The sequence below is a fragment of the Schistocerca gregaria genome, chromosome 3, assembly GCF_023897955.1.
Source record: "Schistocerca gregaria isolate iqSchGreg1 chromosome 3, iqSchGreg1.2, whole genome shotgun sequence".
Lineage (NCBI taxonomy): Eukaryota > Metazoa > Arthropoda > Insecta > Orthoptera > Acrididae > Schistocerca > Schistocerca gregaria.
In genome coordinates, this window is record NC_064922.1 from 643,154,114 (window position 1) to 643,176,543 (window position 22,430).

General features: G+C 42.8%; 1 protein-coding gene across 1 annotated transcript in view; it reads right to left on the minus strand.

Annotated features, from left to right (window-relative positions):
- LOC126355544 (uncharacterized) overlaps positions 1-22,130 on the minus strand; it is a 119,923-nt gene extending 97,793 nt beyond the window's left edge. Inside the window, exon 1 of the mRNA XM_050005902.1 lies at positions 21,826-22,130. Coding sequence (XP_049861859.1) covers positions 21,826-22,130 — 305 coding nt within the window. The remainder of the gene's footprint in view (positions 1-21,825) is intronic.
- Between the last annotated feature and the right edge of the window lie 300 nt (positions 22,131-22,430).

Below are 22,430 nucleotides of genomic sequence, written 5' to 3' on the forward strand. Positions count from 1 at the left end.
TTTCAGTAGTTAAAGTTTTCCAAATAAGGTCTTTTTGATTACCTATTCAGTCAGTTACATATCTAATTTAAAATATTTCTTATGCATGACCCACAGATGAAAATTAACCAGTCCGTACCGTTACCAACTGCAACATCTCTGCAAAGCCTCTGCCAATTAAACTTCATACGTTTGCCCACAGTACGACCGGGAACAAGCCAACATCTTCAGTATACCCACCCTTCCAGCAAAAATATGGTAATTATTTAAGCTACTCGAGAATTAGTATCTTCCGTTCTGTAAAAGAAATAACATGGTTCCTCCGTTCCAAACAGCTGATGCAACTTCATGCAACTCCGATAGTGAGCAACTGATACCCTCCTCAGCCTCCAGGCTTCAAGAAGACATAATTGTTAAGTACGATCTAAGTGAAATAATTTACAACGAAAAATTTTGTTCACTTCACTGGATAAAGCATAGTCCACCAGCAGGATTGGTACAAAACCATGAAGAAATTCGCAACTGTTTGTTCTTTGTCAGTGGCAATGGAGCACGTTGTACACCCGCAATTTTTTTTCATGCAATAGTGAATCGTCTACTACTCGCTTTCTGGGAGCTAATTCGCTTGTAAAATATCGTTACTGGCTTGAAGTACTCAATCATTATAAAAGATGACACCAGATGAATGTGACAGCAGAACAATAGCGGTTGACTTTTCTCCATCCTCTGTAGTGTGTTGGTAAACTTGCAGTTGCAATCCGATTAGCTTTCTTCACTATCACTATCAGCCGATAGATTTCAATTCCATCAATGAAAATGTAAACCGCACTCCCTGATATTCATATTGTTAATCTCGTTTCATTAGTAGAAGTAGACCAAGAGACCCGCACTATTTTTATTCCCTCATTGTTATTCCATTCCCTCTCCCTTGACTGTTAAAATGCTCTGGGCAGCGGTACATAGCAGCTCTTCAACTGAGAGAAATTATCAAACATACTTCGAGTTTCGCAGTTCCTATTACACACTTCTAGGTGTTGTAGAGCACACTTAGGCGATGGAATTTTGGTAACGAAATAATGTCCAGAACTTTGCCGTTTGTATATAAATAAGTTAGCCTATCAGATCATCTTCAAAATTTCCGCTTCACGATAGACAGGCTAACTGAGAAGAGGTTGTAATTATGATACCCCATATAACATTTTCGTCCATCGGCAACGGCTGCGAGAAACTGGTACGCTCGCAACTAGGAGCATTGACTGTGGTGTTCCAGGGAAGCACTGCACTCTGAAATTTGAAGTTCTTCGGCACGCAGAAGAGAACCCTCGTAGTAGCCGAAACATTGCGATTGTCATGAGCACCTGTGGATCAGCCAGATCAGAAGTCGTCTTCACTGTGAACATAACGGAAACTGGGAGATCCGATCATCAAACATATTTTTCATCCAAACAGTATATTTCCAAACATAGGTTTCTTGTCAAAACTGCATCCTTCAAGTCCCATCTACAACTCCTACAACTCTGTAATAGCACAAGTACAGTTTTCTAAAAATTTGAATTAAAACTGGTTGTATTAAAAAGGGCGTAATTCAAGATTTTAAGTAAAATATATGTGCCGCGCCGCGCGATGTCCTAGGCCATCAGTAATCGATTGTATCTCCCCTGCGCATGTCTCTATCCCGTTACTGGGACAGCTTGGTAAAGTTAAGCAACATCTGGGAGAAAATCTAGTGTTTGGGTTAGCCATTGCGCCGTAAAGCTCAATGTTATAAGCCTGTTACCCTCCCTGCCTACGGGAGTGTGTTCATATGTAAGCATAAGAGCCGTCGAAATAAATTGACGGAAAAATCGCAGTATCAAAAAATTATTACAAGCTTTCGGGAATACACTTGCCTAAGTAAAATGTTTAAGTGATTAACATTGCAAGATCACAGTTTAATTAATATAAGTGCAAGATAAGCCATTCCTAATGTGAAATGCTAGTACAGTAATAACCGAAGTAGCCGCCAGAATGTTGAAAGCAAGCATGCAGAAGTGCATGCATTGTGTTGTACAGGCGCCGGATGTAATTTTGTGGAATGGAGTTCCATGGCTGTTGCACCTGGTCGGCTTTTACAGGGACGGTTAATACTGGTTGTGGATGACGAAGGCGTTGTCGTCTGACGAAGTCGCTCGACTGGTGACAGTTCTGATGGTCGAACAGGGAAAGGCAACATGCCGACGCTCGGTAGAGCATATTCGGTTACATCAGCGGTATGTGGCCGAGCGCTATCCTGTTGGAAAACATCCCTTGAAATCTGCTCAGAAATGGCACCACAACAAGTCGAATTACCAAACTGACGTACAGATTTGCAGTGAGGGGGCGTGGGATAACCACCGGAGTGCCGCAGCTGTCATACGAAATCGCACCCCACAGCATAATTCCAGGTGTAAGTCCAGTCAGTGTGTTGCACGCAAATAGGTAGACAGGTTGGTTGCAGATCCTTGACTGGCCTTCTAACCAACACATGGCCAGCATTGGCACCTTCGTAGAACAGCTTTCATCAGAAAACACAACAGACCTCCACCCTGCTCTATAATGAACTTTCGCTTGACATCACTAAAGTCGCAAATGGCGGTGGTTTGGGGTCGGTGGAATGTATGCTTCAGGGCGCCTGGCTCGGAGCTGTCCTTGAAGTGACTGATTGGTAACTGTTCGCTGTGTCACTGTGATGCCAACTGCTGCTCAAATTGCTGCTACAATGAAGTACTATGCGCCTGAGCGAGACGCCAAACACAGTGGTCTTCCCTCTCGGTAATACCACGTGGCGATCCGGTGCCCGTCTTGTTGCGACCGTACATTCCCGTTACCACTGCTGCCAGCAGTAACGCACAGTGGCTGCGTTCTTACCAAGTGTTTCTGCGACATCGCTTAAGGAACACCCACCTTCTCATAGCCCATCACACGACCTCGTTCGATCTCACAGGTGTTGATAATGGCGTCTTTGTCGCCTTAAAGGCATTCTTTACTAACAGCAACTTACCGCGTCCACTTTCCAAGGTAATTAAAGCTCAAGTCCATTACAGAGTGAATTTAAAGCAAATCTGATTTGCATCCTCGTAGTGACGCTGCTAGGACCCCTCCTATGTGACTGGCGCGAAATCTGAATGGACATCATCTTTCACATGTAGAAACACACGTATCATCTTTCGTATCCGTCGACAACTGCTTCTGGATGCTGGTTTTTTTCCCCGTCGATGTAGTTGCTAATAGATTTCTTTTGTTGTAAATAAAGCTATTGTATATCCTGAAGCAATTTCACCATCTGTAAAGCTTGTAATTGAATTGTCCTGTTTCTGCATAAGATGATGGCATCATACTCCTTGATGAAATTTGTGTGTAAAATTTATATATTTTGAATTATTTTGGCTCGACCGTGGTAGACATTTAATATTGGGCCTTAAGCGGTTTGTGCATTAGCTAAGTGTAATTACTTGCTTGTTCAATTGATGTTCTAGATTTATAATGTGTTAACTAGCTGGGCCGTATGTCAATTAATCGATTTACTGAAAATACTTAAGACTTTAACTTACTTGAATAATTTTAGTTTGGCCCGCCAACGTGGCGAGATTTTTGCTATCTTTTCAAATTATCATATTGCATCCAAGCATTCCAAGGATCGTTTTTAAGCGGTCACCCTTGCCCTTGACTGCTATAATTGCATTACTCAGTACCCTCACTGTTAAATTGCATCTTTTATCATTGGAAAGAGTTTGTTTCCGATAGTAAACTGCTGTGCTGGTACACTTTGTCTTGTGGTAGCAGTACCTTTCCGCTCCGCTATCATCTCCCTGCCACTTCCATATCACTGTCTGAAAGTAAACAACATTCACGATACTCTTTATAAAAGAGGGGACACATAAGTGTCCTGGACTAAGTTACATGAAGCGACCAGCAGCTTTTGGAAAGGGGGACGATGACCCGACATGGAGAGGAAAAGGAGTGTGTTCGGTGGGAGGATAGGTAGATATCTGGTCAGCTAGAGGGACGTGGTTATTCTTTGGGCTAGAATGTGCAGAGTGGTACCAACATGACGGCAGATAAAGATTTTATTTAATGCACGCATTTCAGATCTAAACAGAGGTCAATACTAAATTTATGCCAATCGTATATGGCTGTATGCCCATGATTTTCAATCTTTCTGAATTCTTGGGTCCCCTTGACCAACTGTGTTCACACACACACACACACACACACACACACACACACACACACGCATACACACACACACACACACACACACACACACACACACACACACACACACACTTGAAACTTGAAAACCGTTCAAAATCCAAGCTCGCGCAAAGTTCTTTTTATTCAAGACAACCGGTTTCTACAGTCTTAGCTGTCATCTTCAGATCTTAAACATTTTTTGTAGTAAAACATATTCCTTTCAGGCTGATCTCATGCACAAGATGTCAAGTGGATAAAACTCAGCACATTATAAAGGTTTGCCATCGCTAAAATATTTGAAAACACACAGCATATTAGCGAAGCCTGAAAAGTCAACGAGTGTTGCTATAAAATAAGAGAGGTGTAAATTCACCCCCCATCTGGCTTCTGAGGACAAGCTTTAATAAATTTTACAACATTTATGACTGTCTGCAGTATCTGATTCAGATCAGCACATGCTTCCGTATGGAAAACGCAGTGGGCCACATAATATCAGGAGCTTTGCTGCAGGTAAGTGCTTGTAGACCATTGTAACGCCCCAACGTGGATCGCACTTCATGTCATGGTTTCACTCCTCGTTGTCTTATATAGCTATTTTCTGGGGCAGAGCAGCGTAAGAAAAAAGGCATAAAATGTTTGTTCAGCGGAAGTCAGTAGTAGGATATCGTGTGAAGCAGGAAACTATATACCTAGCGAAAGTCTTCTTAAGGATAGGCCTATGGGAATTCTTACACTCACTATCACTACATTTACTCCTGATTTGCTGTTTTTGCTGATAATAAAAATCACTCTCAACTGAAGTGTGATTTGTTTAATCACAATAAGGGATACAAAACTTATTTTCACATAAGTTTTGTCTTAAAGTTGTCTAGGGTTCAGAGTAGAGTTATATAGGCTGGAGGATAGATTTTCAACAATCTCCCATCTAAAATGAAGCAAAAAATCGAGAATCCCTGCCAATTAAAAAAATTCAAAACATTAGCAATTCTTTCCACAAATTATTTGAGTATCTAGATTAAATGATTGAACCTTTCCGTTAACTACATCTCAAGTATCAGCTTCATGACAACTACTACGTAATATGACTCAATATTGAAAGATGTAGGTAGATATGTTCGTCGAAAAATACCATTGTAATCAAGCAGTATCTGATGAATGGCAGATCTTTACTATAACTGAGAAAGCAGCTGCTTTTTTTTTCCAAAGCAGCCTCATTTCTTCAAATGTACTTGAGCCGTGCGTGGCTCATGTTCCCGCCATCATGTATTTTACACCCTGTTTTTAACTTACTTCCACACTACTATCACGCAGTTGCTGCTTTGTATGACCATGAGCGGCGTTAGCAGCACGTTTAGATAAATCCCCTCTCGTAGTATCTTTGCTCGACTGCTATTACATCCCGGTTGCTGTTGTAAGTGAGTTGGTGGCACTTCGAGTTGCGAGTTCGTGTCCGGAGTTGAAATGCGGCACTAGTGCAGTCAGGTTGGAGCAGAAGTGTGGTGTGCGTCGACATGCCTCGCCCGACCATTCCCGCCACGCATCACTTGAGCCGGGCCACGGTCTTGGTGGATCGTTGGTCGGTCGTCCTACACGACAACGCCTTTTGGCTCGCCGATCGTTTATGAGTCGGCTGTGTGTGTGTGTGTGTGTGTGTGTGTGTGTGTGTGCATCGACTCCAGTTTTGTCTTCGTGCGTGCATAGTTACTGTTGGGTATCGTTCAGGTCTTCGTGCAAGTGTTTGTCAGGTAGTGTCTGTAGTTGGTGTTATCTCCACTGACGATGATTTTAGATGTTGTCAGCATTCTAAGGAGAGTCGGTCGGTTGTTGCGGACGAGAGAAGTTCTCCGTGTGGTGCAGTCGTCTGGGGCCGCTGGCAGTCCCTGCGCAGCGCTGGAGCACATGCGGAGTTCTCCGATCGCTACGAGCTTCGTGACTCACCGACCCAGGACGTCAAGGTTGAGTAGTGCTTTCAAGTACCCAAGGTTTTGACAGGTAATACATAGTCCAGTGTGGATTATCACGTTTTTAGCATTGCCGGTTTGAGTTTTCATGTACTGATTGACAGGAAGCAAGTCGTCGTGTCGGTCAGTCCGTGGCTGTCTCCTTGTTGGGTTCCGACGGATCAAGTATAGTTGGGCTCACCACCTGTCTCGCCTAAGTCAACGAGGGCAGACCGACCTCCCTGGGGGCTTTCTGAGTGCCACCGGTACCTGTTGTCAGCTATTTTAAATTTCTGGGTTTGGGTTATTTGTTTTGTTTTCTTAAAATTTTGCAAAATTAATTTTTAAATTTATCTTTCAAGCTTAAACATTGCTGCCTTCTGCCTTTAAAGGTTATGGTAATATATTTTGAAGTTTTGAAATTTAATTGTGGCCCTAAGCCATTAGTGTTCCACCTTGCATATGTTGCTTTTTGGGTTTTTGAAATTTTGGATCTTTTTAAAGATTTTTTGTTGGCCTTCTGCCTTTATAGGTCAATGGTAAAATATTCTAAAATTTTGGAAATTAATTGTGGCATTCAGCCATTTATATTGCACTTGGCGTATGTTGTTTTTTAATTATTTTATTATTATCTTAATTGCCCCCGCCATGAACCATGGACCTTGCCGTTGATGGGGAGGCTTGCGTGCCTTAGCGGTACAGATGGCCGTACCGTAGGTGCAACCACAACGGAGGGGTATCTGTTGAGAGGCCAGACAAACATGTGGTTCCTGAAGAGAGGCAGCAGCCTTTTCAGTAGTTGCAGGGGCAACAGTCTGGATGATTGACTGATCTGGTCTTGCAACATTAACCAAAACGGCCTTCCTGTGCTGGTACTGCGAACGGCTGAAAGCAAGGGGAAACTACAGCAGTAATTTTTCCCGAGGACATGCAGCTTTACTGTATGATTAAATGATGATGGCGTCCTCTTGGGTAAAATATTCCGGAGGTAAAATAGTCCCCCATTCGGATCTCCGGGCGGGGACTACTCAGGAGGACGTCGTTATTAGGAGAAGGAAAACTGGCGTTCGACGGATCGGAGCGTGGAATGTCAGATCCCTTAATCGGGCAGGTAGGTTAGAAAACTTAAAAAGGAAAATGGATAGGTTAAAGTTATACATAGTGGGAATTAGTGAAGTTCGATGGCAGGAGGAACAAGACTTTTGGTCAGGTGAATACAGGGTTATAAATACAGAATCAAATAGGGGTAATGCAGGAGTAGGTTTAATAATGAATAAAAAAATAGGGGTGCGGGTAAGCTACTACAAACAGCATAGTGAACGCATTATTGTGGCCAAGATAGACACAAAGCCCATGCCTACTACAGTAGTACAAGTTTATATGCCAACTAGCTCTGCAGATGATGAAGAAATTGATGAAATGTATGATGAGATAAAAGAAATTATTCAGGTAGTGAAGGGAGACGAAAAATTAATAGTAATGGGTGACTGGAATTCGTCAGTAGGAAAAGGGAGAGAAGGAAACATAGTAGGTGAATATAGACTAGGGCAAAGAAATGAAAGAGGAAGCCGCCTGGTAGAATATTGCACAGAGCATAACTTAATCATAGATAACACTTGGTTCAAGAATCATAACAGAAGGTTGTATACATGGAAGAATCCTGGAGATACTAAAAGGTATCAGATAGATTATACACTCCTGGAAATTGAAATAAGAACACCGTGAATTCATTGTCCCAGGAAGGGGAAACTTTATTGACACATTCCTGGGGTCAGATACATCACATGATCACACTGACAGAACCACAGGTACATAGACACAGGCAACAGAGCATGCACAATGTCGGCACTAGTACAGTGTATATCCACCTTTCGCAGCAATGCAGGCTGCTATTCTCCCATGGAGACGATCGTAGAGATGCTGTATGTAGTCCTGTGGAACGGCTTGCCATGCCATTTCCACCTGGCGCCTCAGTTGGACCAGCGTTCGTGCTGGACGTGCAAACCGCGTGAGACGACGCTTCATCCAGTCCCAAACATGCTCAATGGGGGACAGATCCGGAGATCTTGCTGGCCAGGGTAGTTGACTTACACCTTCTAGAGCACGTTGGGTGGCACGGGATACATGCGGACGTGCATTGTCCTGTTGGAACAGCAAGTTCCCTTGCCGGTCTAGGAATGGTAGAACGATGGGTTCGATGACGGTTTCGATGTACCGTGTTCAGTGTCCCCTCGACGATCACCAGAGGTGTACGGCCAGTGTAGGAGATCGCTCCCCACACCATGATGCCGGGTGTTGGCCCTGTGTGCCTCGGTCGTATGCAGTCCTGATTGTGGCGCTCACCTGCACGGCGCCAAACAAGCATACGATCATCATTGGCACCAAGGCAGAAGCGACTCTCATCGCTGAAGACGACACGTCTCCATTCGTCCCTCCATTCACGCCTGTCGCGACACCACTGGAGGCGGGCTGCACGATGTTGGGGCGTGAGCGGAAGACGGCCTAACGGTGTGAGGGACCGTAGCCCAGCTTCATGGAGACGGTTGCGAATCGTCCTCGCCGATACCTCAGGAGCAACAGTGTCCCTAATTTGCTGGGAAGTGGCGGTGCGGCCCCCTACGGCACTGCGTAGGAACCTACGGTCTTGGCGTGCATCCGTGCGTCGCTGCGGTCCGGTCCCAGGTCGACGGGCACGTGCACCTTCCGCCGACCACTGGCGACAACATCGATGTACTCTGGAGACCTCACGCCCCACGTGTTGAGCAATTCGGCGGTACGTCCACCCGGCCTCCCGCATGCCCACTATACGCCCTCGCTCAAAGTCCGTCAACTGCACATACGGTTCACGTCCACGCTGTCGCGTCATGCTACCAGTGTTAAAGACTGCGATGGAGCTCCGTATGCCACGGCAAACTGGCTGACACTGACGGCGGCGGTGCACAAATGCTGCGCAGCTAGCGCCATTCGACGGCCAACACCGCGGTTCCTGGTGTGTCCGCTGTGCCGTGCGTGTGATCATTGCTTGTACAGCCCTCTCGCAGTGTCCGGAGCAAGTATGGTGGGTCTGACACACCGGTGTCAATGTGGTCTTTTTTCCATTTCCAGGAGTGTATAATGGTAAGACAGAGATTTAGGAATCAGGTTTTAAATTATAGGAGATTTCCAGGGGCAGATGTGGTCTCTGACCACAATCTATTGGTTATGACCTGTAGGTTAAAACTGAAGAAACTGCAAAAAGGTGGGAATTTAAGGACATGGGATCTGGATAAGCTGAAAGAACTAGAGGTTGTACAGAGTTTCAAGGAGAGCATAAGGGAACAATTGACAGGAATGGGGGAAAGAAACACAGTAGAAGAAGAATGGGTAGCTCTGAGGGATGAAGTAGAGAAGGTAGCAGAGGATAAAGTAGGTAAAAAGACTAGGGGATGCTAGAAATCATTGGGTAACAGAAGAAATGTTGAATTTAATTGATGAAAGGAGAAAATATAAAAATGCAGTAAATGAAGCAGACAAAAAGGAATACAAACGTCTCAAAAACGAGATCGACAGGAAGTGCAAAATGGCTAAGCAAGGATGGCTAGAGGACAAATGTAAGGATGTAGAAGCTTATCTCACTAGTGGTAAGATAGATACTGCCTACAGGAAAATTAAAGAGACCTTTGGAGAGAAGAGAACCACGTGTATGAATATCAAGAGCTCAGATGGCAACCCAGTTCTAAGCAAAGAAGGGAAAGCAGAAAGGTGGAAGGAGTATATAGAAGGTTTGTAGAAGGGCGATGTACTTGAGGACAATATTATGGAAATGGAAGAGGATGTAGATGAAGACGAAATGGGAGACAAGATACTCCGCGAAGAACTAGACAGAGCACTGAAAGACCTGAGTCGAAACAAGGCGCCCGGAGTAGACAACATTCCATTAGAACTACTGACGGCCTTGGGAGAGCCAGTCATGATAAAACTCTACCAGCTGGTGAGCAAGATGTATGAGACAGGCGAAATATCCTCAGACTTCAAGAACAATATAATAATTCCAATCCCAAAGAAAGCAGGTGCTGACAGATGTGAAAATTACCGAACTATCAGTTTAATAAGTCACAGCTGCAAAATACTAACGCGAATTCTTTACAGACGAATGGAAAAACTGGTAGAAGGGGACCTCGGGGAGGATCAGTTTGGATTCCGTAGAAATGTTGGAACACGTGAGGCAATACTAACCTTATGACTTATCTTAGAAGAAAGATTAAGAAAAGGGAAACCTACATTTCTAGCATTTGTAGACTTAGAGAAAGCTTTTGACAATGTTGACTGGAATACTCTCTTTCAAATTCTGAAAGTGGCAGGGGTAAAATACAGGGAGCGAAAGGCTATTTACAATTTGTATAGAAACCAGATGGCAGTAATAAGAGTCGAGGGGCATGAAAGGGAAGCAGTGGTTGGGAAAGGAGTGAGACAGGGTTGTAGTCTCTCCCCGATGTTATTCAATCTGTATATTGAGCAAGCAGTAAAGGAAACAAAAGAAAAAATCGGAGTAGGTATTAAAATTCATGGAGAAGAAGTAAAAACTTTGAAGTTTGCCGATGACATTGTAATTCTGTCAGAGACGGCAAAGGACTTGGAAGAGCAATTGAACGGAATGGATAGTGTCTTGAAAGGAGGATATAAGATGAACATCAACAAAAGCAAAACGAGGATAATGGAATGTAGTCAAATTGAATCGGGTGATGCTGAGGGAATGAGATTAGGAAATGAGACACTTAAAGTAGTAAAGGAGTTTTGCTATTTAGGAAGTAAAATAACTGATGATGGTCGAAGTAGAGAGGATATAAAATGTAGACTGGCAATGGCCAGGAAAGCGTTTCTGAAGAAGAGAAATTTGTTAACATCGAATATAGATTTATGTATCAGGAAGTCGTTTCTGAAAGTATTTTTTTGGAGTGTAGCCAAGTATGGAAGTGAAACATGGACGATAACTAGTTTGGACAAGAAGAGAATAGCAGCTTTCGAAATGTGGTGCTACAGAAGAATGCTGAAGATAAGGTGGATAGATCACGTAACTAATGAGGAGGTATTGAATAGGATTGGGGAGAAGAGAAGTTTGTGGCACAACTTGACTAGAAGAAGGGATCGGTTAGTAGGACATGTTTTGAGGCATCAAGGGATCACCAATTTAGCATTGGCGGGCAGCGTGGAGGGTAAAAATCGTAGAGGGAGACCAAGAGATGAATACACTAAGCAGATTCAGAAGGATGTAGGTTGCAGTAGGTACTGGGAGATGAAGAAGCTTGCACAGGATAGAGTAGCATGGAGAGCTGCATCAAACCAGTCTCAGGACTGAAGACAACAACAACAACAACATCTTAATTGGATTTTTATCTTGTTAAGATTTTTTGTTTGAGGCCTTCGGCCTTGAAAGAGTTGCTAAATTACAATAAATAAAAATTAGAAGCGAAAACTAACCTCAAACCTTTGCCCTTTCCAAAATCCTATTACCTGTTCTGCCCACGGGCTTAGCGGGCGTTTCAGTACCGTACTTGATTAAAGTTTGTTAGTAAAATGGTGAAGACCATCACGCAGTGTAGTGACAGTTTGTTCATAATATATTATACAAATAAAGTTTCTGCGATTTCCTTTTCTTTTTGTAACGAACCCCTTATCTCGTTCACAGTCCTTGAACGTTCTTTTTATTTATTTATTTATTTATTGTTCCGTGGGACCACATTAAGGAGAAGTCTCCATGGTCATGGAACGAGACAGTACATGAAATTGTAACACGATTGTAGAAACAGATAAAATGAAATATAAGAAACATATTCAGTTGTAGATTGTACAAACAGATAAAATGAAATATAAGAAACATATTCAGGAGCAATTCGTTAATTTAAATAAAGAAAATCAAAAATGTAATACTGGAATTTGTTTAATTTTTTAGCTCTTTCAGGAGCTCCTCGACAGAATAGAAGGAGTGAGCCATGAGGAAACTCTTTAGTTTAGACTTAAAAGTGTTTGGGCTACTGCTAAGATTTTTGAGTTCTTGTGGTAGCTTATTGAAAATGGATGCAGCAGAATACTGCACTCCTTTCTGCACAAGAGTCAAGGAAGTGCATTCCACATGCAGATTGGATTTCTGCCTAGTATTAACTGAGTGAAAGCTGCTAACTCTTGGGAATAAGCTAATATTGCTAACAACAAACGACATTAAAGAAAATATATACTGTGAGGGCAATCTCAAAATTCCCAGACTATTGAAAAGTGGTCGACAAGAGGTTTTCGAACTTACACCACACATAGCTCGAACACCCCGTTTTTGGGCCAAAAATACCCTTTTTGAATTTGAAGAATTACCCCAAAAAATAATACCATATGACATAAGCGTATGAAAATATGCGAAGTAGACTACTTTTCGTGATGAAATGTCACTTATTTCAGATACTGTTCTAATGGTAAATAAAGCGGCATTTAGTTTCTCAACAAGATCCTGGACATGGGCTTTCTACAACAGCTTACTATCTATCCGAACGCCTAGGAACTTTAACTGTTCCGTCTCGCTTATAATATGCCCATTTTGTCTGATTAAAATATCAGTTCTTGTTGAATTGTGAGTTAGAAACTGTAAAAACTGAGTCTTACTGTGATTCAGCATCAAATTATTTTCCACAAGCCATGAACTTATTTCATGAACTACATTATTTGATAATGTTTCAATATTACACACAAGATCCTTCTTACCAAGCCGGTGTCATCAGCAAACAGAGATATTTTTGAATCACCTGTCATACTGGAAGGCATATCATTTATATAAATAAGAAACAGCAGTGGCCCCAGCACCGTACCTTGGGGAACGCCCCACTTAACAGTGCCCCATTGGGACTGAACATCACTACCACTCTCAATATTGCGGAGAATTACCTGCTGCTTTCTGTTCTTAAAGTAAGAGGCGAACCAATTGTAAGCTACTCCCCTTACTCCATAATGGTCCAGCTTCTGCAGCAATATTTTGTGGTCAACACAGTCAAAAGCGTTCGTTAAATCAAAACACCTAACGTTCGCAACCTTTTATTTAATCCGTCCAAAACCTCACAGAGAAAAGAGAATATAGAATTTTCAGTTGTTAAGTTATTTCTAAAACCAAACTGTACATTTGACAGCAAATTATGTGAATTTAAATGCTCCAGTAACCTTGTATATACAACCTTCTCGATAACTTTAGCAAACACAGATGGCATAGAAATAGGTCTATAATTGTCAATATTATCCCTGTCTCCCTTTTTTAAAGTGGCTGCACTACCAAGTACTTTAATCGGTCAGGAAACCGACCACTCCTAAAGGAAAAGTTACAGATATGGCTAAGTACTGGGCTAACATATATGGAACAAAACTTCAGTATTCTGCTAGATACCCCTTCATATCCATGAGAATTCTTGGTCTTTGGTGATTTAATTATTAACTCAATCCCCCTCTTGTCAGTATCATGGAGGAGCAGTTCAAGTAACAGTCTCGGAACACTTTTTTCTACGAGCGCTATATGATTCCCTGTTGGGACTTCTTCTTCAACGGATCTTCGGAGCACGGCAATATAATAAATGAACTACCGCTCTCGCAAATTGTGAGACTGTATTACTTCTTATCAGGACGATTACTGGAGAATATCCTACAGAACACACCCGTGTTATGTCATACATTTTCTCATTTCAGTCACGACAAGATTGTTGTGTTAAAAAGTTTGTCATCTGAAAGTTTGTAAGGAGTTGCCGTTGACTACCGTTGACTACATCGCCCAAAATTGGCAGACACAGCTACAATGCTGTAATAACTACATTGTTCCGTTGGTTGGTTGGCTAGTTAATGTGGGGAGGGGACCAAACTGCGATGTCATCCGTCCCAACGGATTACGGAAGGATGGGGAAGAAAGTCGGCCGTGTCCTTGGAAGGGAACCATCCCGGCATTTGCCTGAAGCGATTTAGGAAAATCACAGAAAACCTAAATCAGCATGGTCGCACGCGGTTTTGAAGCGTCGTTCTCCCGAATGCGAGTGCAGTGTGCTAACCACCACATCGTTCCACATTAATTTATACTGCGTTTCAGGAGAAGACCATTTCATCGAATCCGCCTGTAAATTCTGATAGAACTTCTTGGGATTTCCAGACTAGACTAGGAACTGTTCCTTTGGTATTCAACAAAAGCCACTCTAAGTAGCAATTCATTCTGAAGTTCCATTGCAGTCAACTAGACAAAGACGCGGCTGTAAAAAACCACCCTTGTGTTCCATTTCTTTTAGGAGTGCCGTGGATACATTATTATTAGATAAATACTGAGACTCGTTATTCACTTAAAATAAACTGTGATTCCCAAAGATTTTGGAGAATTCGCGCAAAGACTTGCCTCTCTATGGACAACAGAAAATTCTGTGAAACTACAGTTGCTATCTAAATCATCTATAAAGATTAGAAGCTGCTACACATTTTTTTCACAAGAATTCAATGCCCATGTGCTATAGAATGTTTTCACACAGCTGCCAACACCGTGCTTTGAATCAGTGATGCTGACGTGTGTGTTCAGATGGCATCCTGTTGTTCGTGGGATGGAAAACTGAGCCAGAGAGAAGGTTAAAAACTATAGCTGTTGGCCAGTGCAGAAACTAGAGACTTCTTAAACATTCGTGACTTCAATTAAACGGGACTTTTAATTTCGTGATATTCTTTCGCATTACAATGAAGCGTTAAAATATCTATTTATATCCAACAATAAATCACATTCCAAATGGCTGTCAATAAGTATCACATTCGTTGCCAACTTAGAAAAGAAGCCAACAGTCTCCTTCATTGTTATAGAGAAATAATCAGTTCTGAACAATAGTTGTACTTCAGTTGTAACAAGTTTTACCTTAATTAAAGTGTACCAGTATGAGTACAATCAGTATCATATAAATTCAATTATTATCAGATTGTTAATTACAGTATTAAAGATTGCCAGAAATTACTGTAAGCTATTTTTATTTGTTTGCTATGACCGGTTTCAATTCGCTTAGTGATTCATCATCAGGTGGTACACATTTATTGCATTTCTGGAGCGTTGTACGGGTTGAATAGCTGTGTCAAGGTGTAAAAATGAAACATGTAAACACTGGTTGGGTTTAAAGGCATTACTTACAGATATTAGTAACACTGATCTATCCATTTGTGCCGTTTCCGACCTCTGTGCAAAATACCAAGGGCACATTAAAAATCGGGAACCTGAGAAATCCGTAACTGCTGAGCACAGCCTGACAAATAAACATCGAATACTAGTATTCGTTGGTTTAATTCTGGTGCACTCATTATTCTGGAAAACATGACAGTTGTTTCCCAGTAATATTAATTGCACAGCACTTCACAAACATGGTCACAACTAGCGACACCCATGTACTTTACGAAACGTAAATAAACCAAAGAGCATCACTGAAGTTGTGTTTAAGGACTTTGTGTGGGTCAGAGACTTTCTTTGCTCAGCGCTCGCACTGCACTTTGGTTGCAGTAAGTACATATGGGTTTATACCGCAGTCATTATTACATATTGCAAAATTGTCTTGCTATTTACAAAGTCTGTCAGACTATGAGTTTGGGATTATATTTCGTCTACAGTTTTGGTAGTGAAATTACCTTCGACATGCTTTTTTTGGTCAATAAGCATTTATTATTGCTCATGAATTAAACACTAGTGCTTAGCATATGGGTGACAATGAAATATTAAGTTATGTGGGCATTTGGGAAGGTGGTATATGGAGGGAGGGGATTTCGTGTGTGTGTGTGTGTGTGTGTGTGTGTGTGTGTGTGTGTGTGTGTAATATTTTTTCCTGGGTTCAAAGATTCCTTAAAAATTTCAAAAATGAGTTACTTGCTAAGTAAATCTGTTGGTTTAAGATTTTGTGTTGTGAGTTATTGTTATTTGGTGAAATTCTGTATTTGTTCCGGAACGTCCATCTTTGTTCCTTTATCTACAGTTTTTTAATATGTAGGTTTGTTTTTACGACGAAATTGCATGATATTTTACACTAGGTGGGCTGCAAACGTGTATTTATTTACATTACAATTACTCAGTCCGTACATACCTTACAAACTTGCAAGTTTCTCGCATAGAAGATCGATAGCATTATGCACGGCAGTCGGAAAAGCTATTTCGCCTTAAGCGATTGCTTACCGGAAAATGAGAAGGTTGAAAATGATAGAATATTAAGAAGATGGAGGACAGACGTGAAATAAGAAAATAAAAGTAATAGCATTTTTAGGTAACTGAAAAGACATTGTCCATAGTCCTATACCTCCCCCCTCCCAAGTTTGTCTGAAAAAGCGCTGTATTAAATTCGAACACAGCTTGGACCGAAAGCAGCCATTAACACCTTAAAGGACTCATCGCTGACTGGTCCCGTACCTCCACAGGCTCATAATCGTCTAATTTTTACTCAGGTACTGTTCACATATTCGTAGATGGCTGCATACCGTGTCATTATTGATGTGCGTGCTTAACGAACATTAGAGTGCGGCTTCCGCTCCACATGCAGTAGCCTGGCAAACAACACGATAAAGCATAAGAAGACAGGATAGGAAAAAAACCATTTCTATAACAGAAGTGAGGTAGGGAAAATAGGTTAACTTCCGGTACTAGCAGACGCTGCCATAGTCCCTTGTTCTACGCATGCGCAATGTGCAGCATACTCGGTTATTTGTAACTTCACACTCAGCACAGTGTATCAATCTTTGACGTCATAGAGACACTCGCGTCGTGACTGATTAGGGATTTACACGCACGCACGGAAGGTGCACGCACATCGAGTAGTTGCTTTTGATCAGAAATCAGCTTGTGTAAAACAGGCTTCGCAGTTTTTGTAATTTAAGTTACTAAGTCAATGTGTACCATAAAGTAAAACAGTTATTAGTCCGAAGACAGTTCGAACATCACAGTGCTTTACTAGGTATGGTCCTGTTGATGGTGGTATGCCGTTGCCTCCTTTCGACGTTTCAGCTGACTTATCTAGCCAGTCGTAGAGGGACTGGATTCCAAACCACTGTGCAACTTGCCATTTTTCATATCAACGAACGCTCCCCCGAGTGGAAGAAGTGGTAAGTGACATGAGAAAATCCTTAGGACCGTCCGGGGTTCGAACACGAGACACGTGGATCTGCAGCCAAACATTTCACCACTGGGTCACGGCGTCGCCCTTAACTGACTCATTACCGTGGAAATCCCAAGACTCTACCGAAATTTGTATTGACTATTGACATTATTTTCACTGGAATGTGTTTCACCACTTAGTATATAAACACTACTGTAAACCTCACATTAGCAGCAAACAACGAATTCCGTATAAATTTAATCGTGTTTCACAAATCAGAGCAGTCCAATCAGATTCAAGGAACCAGGGTCCTCGAAGTACAAAAAAGGATGCACAGGACTAAATTTCAGCATTATTTTGATTTATTCTTTCAGAAATACGAAGAAGCGTATCTTACCACATACTGGGAGTATGCGAGTATGCAAGTGTAGTATAGTGTGCGGGAAAAAATGCGTTTCTTGTACTTCCTGCACTTATTGGGTGATAAGGGGCCGTTCCGTAGGAGTCAGGCTGATAGTCGGCAGTGTAAATATGGCTTAACATAATGAGAGATAAAAAAGATCATATGGACATATGGCCCCGAAATGCGTTTAAAGTGTAGTACACTCTTTTGAAGGTGGAGGTAAGAGATCATTAAAAGTGTTAGTTTCAATAATTGAAAGCTCCCATGAGAACACACCAGGCAAATGGGACTGATCTGTCTGCACTAGTGTTTTAGCTCCACAGTCAGGAGGAAAGTGGCGGACTTTCTCGCGCTCTAACACATCTACACTTGTAGGAGCAATTAACCTTCCACGACACTTTACAAGATAGGCTGTCTGCAGTTATGGCGAGTGACCCTCCCTCTCCCGCATTGAGTTGTACGAAGTGTAATGTATCAACTGCATGATGGTGCTCTAGCTCACTTCAGCATCTTTGGGGAGGCGTCTCGACAATATTTACCCCGACCACACACTGAGGCTGTTTCGGTGCTAATGTTTCGCTGCCACTAAAACACTAGTACAGACAGAACATTCCCTGTCGCCTGATGTGTTCTCATGTGTGATCTCTACCTTCAAATGCATGTACCTCCCTTGGAATGCATTTCCGTCCGTATGCAAATACGACCTTCCTTTCTCCTTCTCCTGTCAGAGATGGTTTCCAGCTGTTTGTCCCCATTTAGCAAAATCATTCTATACATTCTATACTGACGGAAAAAACTAACACCAACAAATAATTAAAGTAGAATAATGTAATTTCGGGAACAAATTTATGTGATCAACGCCGCAAGTTCAGAGGTCAATGTAAACGCGGAAAAAACCATAGCAAATGTGGAATACTGGTACATTAATAATCGCAGAAATCGTCAGAATGTTGAGTGCAATCATACAAGCGGGCATGTTTTGTATCACACAGGTGCTAGATGTCAGTTTGTGGGATGTAGATCCGTGCCAGTAGCACTTCATCGGCCAGTACAGGGACGGTTAGTGCTGGTTATGAAAGCCGCTGGAGTTCTCGACCGATGATCTTCCATAAGTGCTGGATTTGAGTCAGATCTGGTGATCGAGCGGGCTAGGGCAACGTCGACATTCTGTAGAGCATGTTCCATTACAACAGGGGTATGTGGGCGAGCTTTAGCCGGTTGGAAAACACGCCCTTGAATTCTGTTAATGAACGGTCACACAACAAGTCAAACCATGGGACTGACGAACAAATTTGCAGTCAGAGTGCGTGGGATAACCACGAGAGTGCTGCTGGTGTCATAAGAAACTGCAGCCCGGACAATAATTGCACCCTCCGACCGTACCTCCAGATATAGATCCAATACGTCTACACATCAAACACGTTGCTTGCATGCGTTCACTTGGCTTCCTAATCAACACACAGCCATCCCTAGCACCAAGGCAAAACCAGCTTTAGTCAGAAAACACAACTAGCCTCACTCCACCCTCCAATGACCTCTCGCTTGACATCATTTAAGATACAAACGACGATGGTTTGGGGTCACTGAATTGCACGCTACAGGGCATCTGGCTCCGATCCTTCCTCAAAGTGACCAATTTGTAACATTTCGTTGTGTCACTGTGGTGCCAACTGCTGCCCGAATTGCTGCTGCAGACGCAGTACGATGCGCTACAGCCACACGACGAAAAAGAAGGTAACGGCTGTCCAGTACCCGGTATTCGTGTGACCGTACCTTCCCGTAATCACCGCTACCAGTAGTCACGTACAGCGGCTACATTCCTGACAAGTGTTTCTACAACATCTCTGAAGAAACAGCCAGCTGCTCGTAGCCCTGTTACACGACCCCATTAAAACTCACTGAGTTGTTGATAATGGGGCCGGCCGGGGTGGCCGTGCGGTTCTAGGCGCTACAGTCTGGCACCGAGCGACCGCTACAGTCGAAGGCTGGAATCCTGCCTCGGGCATGGATGTGTGTGATGTCGTTAGGTTAGTTAGGTTTAAGTAGTTCTAAGTTCTAGGCGACTGATGACCTCAGAAATTAAGTCGCATAGTGCTCAGAGCCATTTGAACCATTTGATAATGGGATTCTTGGCTAACAGCAACTCTCCGAGTTGACTAACGCTCCCGACCGGCACAGTGCGTATTTGCATCATCATGGTGGCGCTACTAGCTCCACTCTTATGCGACAACCAGGAAATTTGAATAAACGTCAGCTTTCAGATCTAGAAACACTCCTATCACTTCGGTTTATGTCGCACAACTCCTTCTTGGTGGTTTTTTTTTTTTCAGTGTACTCTGAAATTCACTCTGCCAAACTACATTGTTCTGGTTTTGAGAGAGTACAGTCGCGTTCGTCAGGACGGCAGTTGTAACCTGAGCTTATAGATCAAAGTTTTTTGTGCTTTTCGTGGATCTCCCAAGGCCAATGCTGGCACAGTTCCCTTGGTAAAAACACGACCTATTTCCTTTCCTATCCTTTGGGTATGTACTTTGTTTGTAATGGCTTAGTTGTCGTAAATACTAACAATGTTCCTGAAATTTCCTACGGTCGTAACCAAGGCACGTATGAGAAATACTGGCATGAAAAGCCACACCCGCACTCGGGAAAAGAAATTCTCAGCTTTTGGAGGAGTAGACGCTGTGTGTTTCGGTCGTGGGAAGTTAAAAATGTGTTAAAACTGGAATTGAACAAGGACATATTCTGTGGATGGACTGTGCTTCTTCCATTGAACCGACTAAGAACCGAGTCAAAAACTTCATGATGTCACTGTTTCATCTGAATTTCTTCCAAATCCCATCTATAATTCGTGTTGCAGTTTCTCAACTAGAATAACCTCAGAGACTAAACGTAGCTATCTGAATGGGTACACATTTTAAGTCGTCACAAATGGACTAGAGGGCTTAAAATCAATCAAATTTAAATATATACATTCATTTTTCATGTTATTTAAATTAAAATCCCCAAAAGGCACCGTCTTCAAGAGCACCCATCAGAGAAGAATTCAGTAGTTAATTGTCAGTATACATTTAGTGACGCTACCGGTGCCTCACAATTGTTTGTAACAGTGGCCTCATGAATTTGTTAGTGGAACAGTAACGTAATTTGACAGTACTGAAGCTTCACGCGAAAAACGCCATTAACCTCCAGGTATTGTTCCTTATTGAACATACGTCCATAGTGCAGGAACTCAGGAGGCGTTGTCTCATTGTAAACTAAATAAAACATGGCGAAGAACTTTCACATGTTATCGAAGTTGTCGAATTTCTTTAGGTGTTGGTTCTTCAGGCAGTTTCCGTTGGGACGACTGGGCTTTGGTTTCGATGTGATTCCCGTATACACAACGTTCGTCATCTGTTACACTCTTCTTGGAAGTTCTGTGTAGTTGTCGACTTCATTCAGTCATTTCTTAGCGATGTCTATGAGACGTCGTTTATGGCTGACATTCAACAACTTCGGAATCAGCTTTGCTGCTACACCTTTCGTGCCCAAAACATCCGAAAAAAATTGCTTAGCGTGAGCCAAAGGTTATGCCGATATCATCACCAACCTCTTTGATGGTGATTCCTGGATGTTTCTGAGGCATTTCCTTCACTTCTTCCTCATTGTCGTCATTCCTTGATGTGCTAGGGAGATCATCGTCTTCAACATCTTCTCTATCCTCTTCTAAACGTTTATAGCACTCGTAAACTTCTGTCTTACTCAAAATAGATCCTCCAAAGGCCACAGTCAACATTTAGAATGCAGTGCTGAACTTCATTCTATTTTTCAAGCAAGATCTAATGCAAATTCTTTGACCCATTTTGTTCGAAAGTAAGAATTCGCCGAGGACTCGAAAACACATATAATCTTTTGAACTGTCAAAAAATAGATATTCGAAACAACTGAAAATGCAAACAGGCGCTAGTAACATGTGTACTAAAAAGATAAAAAACAAATTTTGAATATCGGATGCATAAAGCCCACGTAATTAAAAAAAATCCTGTTACTTTCTGAACACACCTCTTATTGGTGTCAAAAGCCTTTCACCGCGGGTGAACAGCGGTTTGCAGATTACAGCCAAGGTAGGAACAAGTCTTCTTTGTTAACTGCAAGAGGGCATTCAAAAACCAGCCTCTGCCAGTGAGGTTGCCATTACAGTGCGCAACAGCGAAATCTTACTTACGCTGAATTCCAACAGGAGATGCCGAGGAAGCGGCGTGCCGAGCGTGGCGCTGGTGCTGAGGCGGAGTGTGGGACTGCGGCGCAGCAGCTGACGAGGGGCGGCGGGGGCGGCGGGGGCGGCGGGGGCGGCGCCGGGGGGCCGCGGTTGGCCGAGGTCTGGGCCGCCACAGCCGCCGCCACCGGACGCTGCGTCGCCAGCCGCTGATGGCCCCATCCGACATTGCCCAACCTTCTCGCGCCCCTGGCCACCACATCACAGGAACCCAAACGCCTGCAGGAGCGATGATCAGCAGCAGCCCCCAACATATCACAAACGTTGATATGGAATTAAGGGTCCATTCTCCTCAGTTAGCGTATAATACACAACTGGCCATTAAAATTGCTACAACACCAAGATGACGTGCTACAGATGCGAAATTTAACGGAGAGAAAGAAGATGCTGTGATATTCAAATGATTCTCATACACAAACAACAATTGACCGACGTTGCCTGGTGAAACGTTGTTGTGATGCCTCGTGTAAGGAGGAGAAATGCGTACCATCACGTTTCCGACTTTGAAAAAGGTCGGATTGTAGTCTATCGCGATTGCGGTTTATCGTATCGCA